At 36.3% G+C, this 11,071-nt stretch overlaps 1 protein-coding gene across 1 annotated transcript; it reads right to left on the bottom strand.

The window, feature by feature from the left end:
• Positions 1 to 3,848: 3,848 nt before the first annotated feature.
• LOC134681406 (E3 ubiquitin-protein ligase TRIM33-like) lies at positions 3,849 to 8,928 on the bottom strand. Its single transcript, XM_063541019.1, has 2 exons — positions 8,834 to 8,928; positions 3,849 to 6,587 (listed from the first exon to the last, which is right to left on the bottom strand). Exon 2 carries the CDS (start codon positions 6,582 to 6,584, stop codon positions 4,146 to 4,148), a length of 2,439 nt encoding a protein of 812 aa, XP_063397089.1. The 5' UTR covers positions 6,585 to 6,587; positions 8,834 to 8,928; the 3' UTR covers positions 3,849 to 4,145.
• Between the last annotated feature and the right edge of the window lie 2,143 nt (positions 8,929 to 11,071).

Raw genomic sequence — 11,071 nt, 5'->3', positions numbered from 1 at the left:
TTGAGGGCAAAATTTGGTTGATTATAAAAAAATTTGGAAATCACTATAGCATGACTTAATTGGGCCGGTCAGTTGGCCTCACTTATATTTCTGGATCTGACGCTAAGTATCATATCTATTGTATCACAACCATGTCAATACTGATGTTATCAGTTGGAACCCCACACATGTCAGATTTGGTCAACTTCAATGGACTAGAAATGTTGGTCTTCCTTTCAAAAGCTGGTTGATGGTTAAATCTGGCTTGCTCCTATCAAAAATTGACCACCACTTCTAGTTCTGAAAGTGGTATTTAAACACCAACTGTTAATAATTCAATCTATATTTCCATTATTTTGTTGTCCGTCGTCTTTAACTTTTACAAAAATCTTCTCTGAAACTACTGGGCCTAATTTAACCAAACTTGACCACAATAATCATTGGGTATCTAGTTTTAAAAATGTGTCCGATGACCCGGTCAACTAACCAAGATGGCTGCCACAGCTAAAAATAGAACATAGGGGTAAAATGCAGTTTTTGGCTTATAACTCAAAAACCAAAACATTTAGAGCAAATCTGACATGGGGACAATTGTTCATCAGGTCAACATCTATCTGCCCTGAAATTTTCAGATGAATTGGACAACCCGTTGTTGGCTTGCTGCCCCTGAATTGGTAATTTTAAGGAAATTTTGCTGTTTTGGGTTATTATCTTGAATATTATTATAGATAGAGATAAACTGTAAAAAAGCAATAAATGTCGACAAGGTAAGATTTACAAATAAGTCAACATGACCAAAATTGTCAGTTGACCCATTTAGAAGTTATTGCCCTTTATAGTCAATTTTTAACCATTTTTTCGTAAATCAAAGTAATCTTTTACAAAAATCTTCTCCTCTGAAAGGTACTGGGCCAAGTTAATTATAGAAAGAGATAATTGTAAGCAGCAAGCATGTTCAGTAAATTAAGATGTACTTGTAAACACATCACCATCACCAAAACACAATTTTGTCATGAATCCATCTGCGTCCTTTGTTTAATATTCACATAGACCAAAGTGAGCGACACAGGCTCTTTAGAGCCTCTAGTTTTATTTTGTTGTCTCAAATTGAGAGGATCTGGATGGTGGGACTACAGAAAAACGGACTAAAAAATAAAGAAAAGATGCTCATAGGTTAAAGAATCTTGAATAATGGGCAAATATATACAGAACAGAGAAAAATTGCTTGAAAGAAATGAAAGACCCACTTCCCCCTTACAGACCCTCCTTAGTATCTTCTCTTCATTACCTTCGCTTGTCTCTCAAATATTAAATTCCTCATAAGAAATTTAGAAATGAGGTATGATAACCAGTGAGACAACTGTCTTCAACAAACAAAAAATAAGGATATAAACAGCTATAAATCACATACCCACTTACTGTATAAATAGGTATAGGCGACCTCTGAAAATCAGCGAAACAGTTCCAACAATACGACTCATGATAAATAATCTGTACAAGTAGAAGTAAAATCATATAATATGGGGGAGGGGGGTCTTTTTAAAATCTAATTGATTAAATAATTACTGGAATTCAATTCTGAAACAGTTCAACCAACTTGGTTGTTAATTGCTGTATCATTTTGGTCTCTTGGTGAGAGTTGTCTCATTGGCAATCATACCACATCTTCTATTTTGATATTAAAATGGGAGACGTTTCAGTGTGTGCACTGTTGTTTTAGATGGACTCAGAGTATTTAAAAAAAAAAAAGTCTAGCCTTGTAAGAAATATTCAATGAGTCGAGGAACATGTATAATTAATACCCCCATTTGAAAATCAAATGGTCATCTCGTTATATATAACAAAAATCTTAGTATTTCTCGACTTGATGAGATTGCACATCCAATTCCTTAATACTTGAAAACTAACATGTTTTGCTTCTTTTTTAAGCATGTGGCATTGCGAACTGGTATGCTCATAATAAGGAACAATTTGTCAAAAGCAGATCGTATTAATATTAATTTATGCATGTTCTTTTCCAAATTTTCATGTAATATTTGCCATTGACTGGTTATCTCCCAGTTCATCAATTAAATCAAACTGTTATCCGTAAAAAACAAACCTTTCTTCTGTAATTACATGATATAATACAGATGTGATGCAGCAATCGAATAAATATAAACATGATAAACCAGTAAAATGTCAAAATGAGACTGCAGAACCATCGACAAAGTAACTGAAGACAAATTTGAAATAATCATATGAAAATTTCGACAACTACTATAGGATAATAATATCATTTTGAAAATCCGGAATCGGAAAAAAAAACGTGGTAAAACTGAAACCATCGAGTACAATTTACTAACGAATCCAAGAATCCGATTTATGAAATAACGAAATGATGAGTATTAGGGCAATAAATAAACTCATAGATAACAGGACTAAATTTTGTATGTACGGCAGACGCGCGTTTCGTCTACAAAAGACTCACCAGTGACGCTCGAATCCAAAAAAAGATAAAAAGGCCAAATAAAGTACAAAGTTGAAGAGCATTGATCGGACCAAAATTCCTAAAAGTTTTGCCAAATACAGCTAAGGTAATCTATGCCTGAGGTAGGAAAGCCTTAGTATTTCAAAAAATTTGAAAATTTTTAAACAGTGAATTTATAAATATAACCATATCAATGACAATTCATGTCAGCACAACAAGTGCTGACTACTAGGCTTGTGATACCCTCGGGGAAATAAATCTCCACCAGCAGTGGCATCGACCCAGTGCCGGGTTGTGAATGTATATTTGTCGAGACATTCATGCATGAGTGCTCGGATTTTTTTTGTATCGACATGTTATCTAGCCTTGTGTATGTAGTTGTCAAGTTGACTTCTCCTGTCTGGCAGCATATCCCGTGACGAAGTTCGGCGTCCTTTCGGCGATGCGGGATGTATAAATACCTATCCACGTCTGGTCGGAAAAGGACCGCTAAATCTAGTGTCCTTAGCCTCCTTTTACGAAAATGAACTCTTACAATAACTCTCGAAGTTGAACGTAGGTGGTCTGTTGCAGATCAAGATTTCTGCGTCTATCGAACATACCCTCAGATTCATGTGGTAACACATGTTTCCCACCCTTCATTTGAAAAATTGCATAAACAACTAGGGATTGGAACCGGACGGTCATTAATTTTGTTACATCTAAAGTGTTTCAATCTTCACTTTGATATATTCGGAGTATCACGGTCCAATGTGTTTTCTTTATATTTAAACAAAACTATTGTTTATTTCTAAACAGTTCAATATTTATCCTACCAAAAGGTAGAATTAAACCGAAAATTTGACGAACTTGGGGAAATTTAAAGTTTTTAATTTAAAAAATACATTAGCCAGGTTTTGAACAAGTCCTTGGTCCCTCTCATGTCGGTATGAAACGGTATGTGCGTTTCGTCGTTTAATTGTACTTGTTGGGTTTTTAATTTTAGTGCATCGTTTTGAATGATGAGTAAAGCAATTTCCATATGTTTATTCTTATGATGCCCTAATATACCACCGTCAAAGAAAATGGAAAGGCTGAGAGCTAACGTTTAACCCTGGCACATTCTATAAATGCATGTCCTAAGCCGGGAATATTATGTATCATTGTTTTCTTATCCTAAACATGCATGAAATATTCTTCGCTGGAGAAAAATTAAACAATTATCATAACTCAGTCGAAGAAAAATATTTGCATCTTCTATGTACCGCGTCGTTCGGCTCTTGTCTGTTGGCTAATACGCTATGTCTGATAGTTGTCCAATTATTATTGTGTTCCAATACATCAAGTTGAGACTTTATGAATAAAAACATTTAATTGTAAGATATATTTAATATCACAGCAAACGTAAACTATAATCACAGAAAAATAGGAAACTTTATAAAACCCAGTCTGTACCTACAAATACACATTCTATAAAGTTAGCCAGGAAATATAAATTTGTCATTTGATATTTTATGATATTCTAGTCCCAATCAGTTCTAAAATATAAACAATACATTAGAACTAATAATTTAAATTCAAAGATGACCAGCTACGGGAAAGAAGGAAACAACTATTGTATTGCTTCCAACATTTCAAAATTGTTCATGCTAATTTATCTGTTTAGTTTGTTTCATCGTCATGGCTTTTTGGGTTCAATAAATGTCATTTATTAATGTCACTGATTATTCAAGCTAAAGATTTTCACCATATTCTTCTCTACATCGATTAGGGTGGCTTGGTGTTGTGTTACGAGGATGTTTTCTCCGTTCGGGTGAACTACTATTTTGGTTGGATAGCTAATGCCTTCCGAAATGATGTCCCCAAGAATATCACCATCTATATTGAGCTGGACGATGGTGTGAGATCGACATCCGGCTACAAAAACTTTACTTCCGTACACGGCTATCCCACGTGGTACTTTCAGGTTGTCGTAACGAATCTCCCACCGTTTTTCGCCTAGTGCAGTTATACAAGATATACTTTTACGATATCTGTCTGTCACGTAGATGTTCCTTGTATTCTTGTCCATGGCTACATAATCTGGAAAATTGAAATAGTCATTTCCGGCCATATCTCGTGCAATGGTTTTTAACTCCCGACCATCCCGAGACATCAATTTAACAGAGGGCGGTGCCGAGAAACAGCATACTGCAAATTTCTTTTGAGCATATGCAATTCCATAACATTTTGCACCGGTCTGGATGTTTGCAATGCATATGAAATCGCTATCGCGTACAGTATACAGTTGCATTTTCTTCTCAGTCGGAAGCGTAACTGCAATATCAGAACCTCCGATACAACACACATCGTACGGTTTAGCAGACAACACCTTTTCCCCACACCACTGGTAGTTGTGATTAAACACTTTCACTTTTCTATGGGTTTGGTCGCATAGAATAATTCTGCCGTCCTGAATTATATCCGCTCCAGTAAAACAGCAATTTTCACGATCATTGCTAGTTCGACCCTTGAAAAATGTTTCTAATGTTGCTGGCCTCGGTATAATCCGATTGTATGGAAATGGTGAAACCGATTTCGGAAGCATTAATGGTGGAAGTGGGCTTGGACTTCGTTTCCTAAGTTTACGGGGTGTTACTACTGGTGATCTTGCAATTTCATAAGGAGGTGTTAATGCCTTTCTCTGGTGTGCTGCTGGTGGCATAGCAACAGGTGATTTTCGTGCAGTACTAATTGGAGACAACGGCAGGCTACGAACAGATTCAATCTCTATTTCTCTGCGTTTATCATCACGGTGTGTATGGGTATGCCGAGTTTCGTGATGCTGATGTTCACGATGTGTGCGGTCATTGTGGTCGTGTTCCCGGTGTGTGTGTTCGTGGTGAATATGATCTCGATGTGTGTGTTCGTGATGAATATGATCCCGATGTGTGTGTTCATGATGAATATGATCCCGATGTGTGTGATCGCTGCGATAAGTCATCGGTTCTACGTTGTATGGTGCGGTAAGATTGACATTTGCTTGAGTTGTGGTCAGTCTACCTAGATCATCTAACCCGTTAACGACTGCTTGCAAGGTGCTATCTGCGCTGAAATTGATGAACAGATCTTTTAACCTGGTTGTTAAATCTGCCAACTTGTTCTCACAGGACTGAGATTCATTTTTTACATTATCTATGGCAAGAATGACATCCGTATCGGAACCATGGCGCATTGAATTTTGAATTAAAGCGATTGCGTTTTCCGTCGTGCTCACCAGACCATCACATGTTTCTATAACTTTGTCGTATTGTTCTTTTTCTTCAGCGTGTGCAGTTTTCAGTTCCTCTAGTATCTTTACCTCTTTTTGGACAAGTAGGTCATTTATTTGTTGTCGTATGCTTGTTATCTGGTGCCGAATTTGATTGGTTGAATCCTCGAGAACACGTGCGCTGTGTCTTCTGTTTTCAGCAATACGACGTGACCAATCACGCTGAAGCTTCAACTTTTCTGACAAAGTTTCTGCATCTACGTATTGCTTTTCGGCTGCTTCTGCAGTTGTCGTGACGTGTTTGCATTTTCGATGATCAATAGTTACGCATGACGAGCAGACGACCTGGTTATGATCTTCACAAAAGAAACCGAGAAGAGTTCCCTCGTGATCTGGACATGGTGGTCTTGATACGGTGTTTTTGATTGGTTGAGTTTTTAGTTCCTCCATACTAACCAAATGGTGGTGCTGTGAATATTTCATTGACCTATGGAACCCTTCGCATTGCTGACATAATGCTTCACCACATTCTTTGCACCACCTTATAGCAATGACTTTCTCATTTCTCCTTGAACATGGGTCGCATTTTTGAGAATCACTTCTTATTTTTACACCCTCCATTAAACTTAGTACAAAATGGTTGGGTGGAAATAAATCGGCCCATGAATGAGGCGGTTGATGTGGATCTGGTGAATCTACATGCCGTTTGCATTTCGGACAGGTAAAGGCTTTCGGATTCTTCTGTGCTTTCGTTGTTGACAATATATGTTTAGTCAGGCATTCTTTGCAAAAGGAATGAAGACATGGAAGTCCAACGGGATTCTTAAAAGGTTCTTCACAGACTGAACATGTCAAAAAGGTATCTGCCACATCCGGGTCTATAACATCAGCAGCAAGCGAAGACATTATCTGAAGAATAAAACTCCATTTATTATCATGCGACTTTTCATGTTTCTGATATTTATATTTTGAATGGCATAGATTTATAAAAGGATAGTTACTATATATACACAAGTCCATTACAACCCACCCCAGTTTTGTTTGTGGGGTTATTCGCAACAATGTGGTATCAATAGTATATAAGACACTTTTTTCGGAAATGTACAAAATGTGAAATTATACAAAAAAGGACCAAAACGAGAATAGATCTCTCCATCCCCCAGTTTCCTAAGTAGAACATGAGGTACTGTTGGTCCGAACTTACTGGTATATACAAACTTTTGCACATTGATTTTGTTCGTTCACTAATCGAGATAATAGTAGTTTGAATACCCAGTGAAACGTGTTTAATGCGGGGTTCACACATTGCCGATCATTGTTCCCGTTTGAGATCAGACAGCGATACGACACGAAAAGTGAAAAAGTCGGATTAGTATCCTCAATTATCTGGAATGTCCTATTATTGTCTGAACGCAGTCGTTTTAGTTCGTAACAGATTCCTACTGGTCGGGAAGGGTCCGAATAGTTCGACAAAGCACCCCGACAGTTAGGTGCGTCCCGTAACATTCGGGGAAACTCAGCCGTTTTTGTCGGATTACAATCGTGTCTATGTCGTGACAGATTCTGCTGTATCGGATCGAGTTCCTAACAATGTTCTGTGAATTCGGGACGGTGTCCTGTGGAACGGGAATGATCTGGAGAAATTTTTCATTGTTGTTTTTCTGCCGATTGAGTCCAGATTGCATCCAGATCTTGTCGATTGCGAACCGTTTTTGCCGAAACCGTTCCGAAACAGTCCCGTTATTAATTCTAAATTCGTCAATGATACCCACGTCAGAGTTCCGACAATTACAGAATACAATACGACTGAGACCAGACAAAGCCGTTTGCAATGCGATAGAGCGGACCGTGATAGGATTACGTTCCGACAGTACCTGATCATCCCGAGTATGCCGACAGTTTTCGAACGGATAACTTCCGTCAGCGTCGGTTCACTGTCTTGTCACTATCTGATCTCTGTCGGATTACATTCGGTTGAATCGGGACGCAGTCGTGACAGACTCGGTCGAATTTTACCTGGCGAAAATTACAAATCAGGATTAGAAGCGGATTTAGAACGGGATTATCGGGATAAATTCGCTTGGAAACGGTTGAATATCGACGCTTCCTGAACAATATCTGATTGTTGTCGTGATGAAAATTTTTTTTTTTACAAATTTTAATTAAAGTTTGAATTTCCATCCACGATTCATAGGGCCTTGATCAGACTTTTGATAAATTTAAATCGGGAATGGTCCTGTCAAGGACGGCAGTAAAAATCGTGAATGTGTGACCCCACCTTAAGCCAGCCATTTGGTTTGGTGTCTGTCGTAAGTCAAAAAACTAGCTTGTGGTTTAAATGACCTGTAATAGCACTTAAGTATTTTCCTCAATTTAGTCATTTTATATTGATGACATTTAAGTTGTCTCTGATTAAATGCGTTTAAAACTTGTTTAAATTCGAGGCGATATATACAGCTATGATCAGCTATCCATGCGTAAGCTTTTGAAATAACAGTATACCTGCAACGCATTTTCATATGTATATGCGTTCGTCCAGAGAACTTGGAAGTTTTATTTCTTTTTTTTCTTCTTTTTTTCGTCGTTTGGAGTATTTGGTTTAACTTTAAAACATAGCTTTATATATTTTAACGAATTAGAGCTTGACAAATTGCAGAGCCAACTTTCAATTTTTGAAGACTATTTTGCCACCTAGCTTTAAGTATTAGATTTATTTTTTTGTTAGATAGCTGTATTGGTGACGCATATCCCACACCTTCTTTCCATCATATAGAAATATACCGTCTAGTGACATATATATAGGTATCTATTTTTGGTTATCTTTAGGGGTTTTCTTGCTTTCTAATTGACGCATATATAAATTTGCACTTTCCACATGAAACATTAAAATCTACCAAAAACGTTTTTCAACAATGTGCCTAAATTCAATTCAAGTTCGACTTCTTCCTACTGATTGACAAAAACAGATGGCACCACACTCTAGTGATACCAATCTTTGGAATAGTTAGGCCACAAACATACATTCATTATTTTAGATTCCATTGTTGATTTTAGATTGTGTTTGTTCGATATGTTTGCATGTGTGTTGTGATTGAAATATACAGAAAAAATATATAATAAAATTGTTATTGTTTAAATTAATTATTCTTACTTACCTGATATAAATATTAGCTGTAAACTTGCTAGAATAAAGTTGAAATTAAAATTTGTTTGTTGGCCATTTTAAGGTGCCATGACGTCGAGTTCGAATTAAAACAAAAGAAATTTAATTTTAAATGATTGTATATTGTCAATTTAATTTCGTTTTATTCTGACAAAGTTTTAACCTAACGTATAGTGTTTCCATATCTTTTGTAAATTTATTAAATGGAACACTTATTTTTTTTAATAAGACTTGTACTGGTGTTAGATTTCAATTGTAAATAGATTTATTTATAGTTTATTTTCGAGATAAAAATAACGCTTTCAAAATTTGGTGCGTGCTATATTTATACACGCACCTTTTACGTTTTCCAAACAACACTATTGAACATCAGAGAAGGGTGTATAGATACTTGAGGATTCTGTATTCAATGAATAGCCAAAAAACACCCTAAGTCAATTTTGTCTGAGATAGTTGACATCTCAAATTTGAATATTTAAAAAAAAGATAAATATTTCAGCTTTATAAATCTAAGTCAAACGCCTACTGGGCTTGTGGTACCCTCGAGTTCTAACTAACATAGAAAGAAAAGGGAAAGGGGGGGAGGGGTCATATCGAATTCTACAAGTGGCTTAACTATTAGGAATACTGTCCATCTAGTGTATATATCGATGTCCTATGTCTCTTTATATGAAAATAAGAAGATGTGGAATGATTGTCACTGTGACAACTTCACATCAGAGGCCAAAATGACATGGAGGTTAGCAACTATATATTATAGACGAGTTGTATATATATATATATATAGGTCACCGTACGGTGTGCAACAAAGAACAAAACCCATACCGCATAGAAAGATATACTATTTTAGTTATTTCTGCAACCAACGTTAAAAATGACGCCGCCTGCCAACCAAAATGACCGAAATGGCTCAAAATAGAATGAAGGGATAAAATTTTATGTGTTTTAAATGCCAAAATAGATGGAGAGAAATTTCAAAAGCAAAATGCATCATCAAGACAAGATCTTACTACACATAAGTCATCATTATAGCTTGCGTGTATGCCTATTGTCTTGAAAACTATAAAATTTAAACACTTTTAAAAATGATATGCAAAAGACAAGAATTACAAATAAGTACTTACAGTGGCGAATCCAAGGGGGTGGGGTGGGTGCGGGGGTTGTAACTCCCCTTTTTCAACGATCAATGCATTTGAATGGGGACATGTGGTTGGTGTACCCTTTGTGTGCTGGGTTGAAGTAAAGCTTACGGTGGGCATGTGTAACCTTTCCACGTCAGTTTTAATCTAGCGGCGTACTACAGTACATGTATATATATAAGTGATTCCGCTTGAAATACGGTTATTTTGCCATTATTGTGTGTGTTTGGCAAATACTTTAAAAGACTTAAAAGAAACTGCATGTAAACCATAAAATTAATCATCAAAACAAGATCAACAAGAAATAAAAACGCCGGAGAGTGCCCATTGTTGCAGATACACATATACTCAGGCGAGCGACTCATGCTCTGTAGAGCCCATAGTGAACTCAACATTGCATTTATTTGTTTCCAATTCAATTAGTTAATATATACTATTTGTTTTCTTCGTTATTTACTAGTTATTGTTTTATCAATTGTGTTGAACCTGATGTTCACTTCTTAAATATGGTTAATTATTTTCCACTTAGAAAACAAGCATCTAATAAAATTTATGAATAAATGATGCACACATCAACAGATTAACCATGTGAGACCACCTTCTAATATATTTGCTGACTTCCATATGCATGATGCCAATGTTTCACCAACTGAACGAGTCTTTATTTTTCTAAAAAAAAATATATGTTGGTTTGATATCGGCGTAGCTTCATCTTAATATATTCCAAGACTTGAGACAATGACTTACTGGTGTTGTTTATGTTGTTCATAGACTTACTGGTGTTGTTTATGTTGTTCATAGACTTACTGGTGTTAACACAATGACTTACTGGTGTTGTTTATGTTGTTCATAGACTTACTGGTGTTGTTTATGTTGTTCATAGACTTACTGGTGTTAACACAATGACTTACTGGTGTTGAGACAATGACTTACTGGTGTTGTTTATAGACTTACTGGTGTTGAGACAATGACCTACTGGTGTAGTTCATATAATTACTGGTGTTGTTCATAGACTTACTTGTGTTTTTCATACTTACTGGTTTTGTTCATAGACTTACTGGGGTTGTTCATAGACTTAATGGTGTTGTTCA

Source organism: Mytilus trossulus, chromosome 8 (genome assembly GCF_036588685.1).
Source record: "Mytilus trossulus isolate FHL-02 chromosome 8, PNRI_Mtr1.1.1.hap1, whole genome shotgun sequence".
Classification (NCBI taxonomy): Eukaryota; Metazoa; Mollusca; class Bivalvia; order Mytilida; family Mytilidae; genus Mytilus; species Mytilus trossulus.
This window is presented reverse-complemented; position numbering and strand designations above follow the sequence as displayed.

Excerpts from the sequence above, each read along its gene's own strand:
- LOC134681406 (XM_063541019.1), bottom strand. The coding sequence starts at position 6,584 with ATGTCTTCGCTTGCTGCTGATGTTATAGACCCGGATGTGGCAGATACC.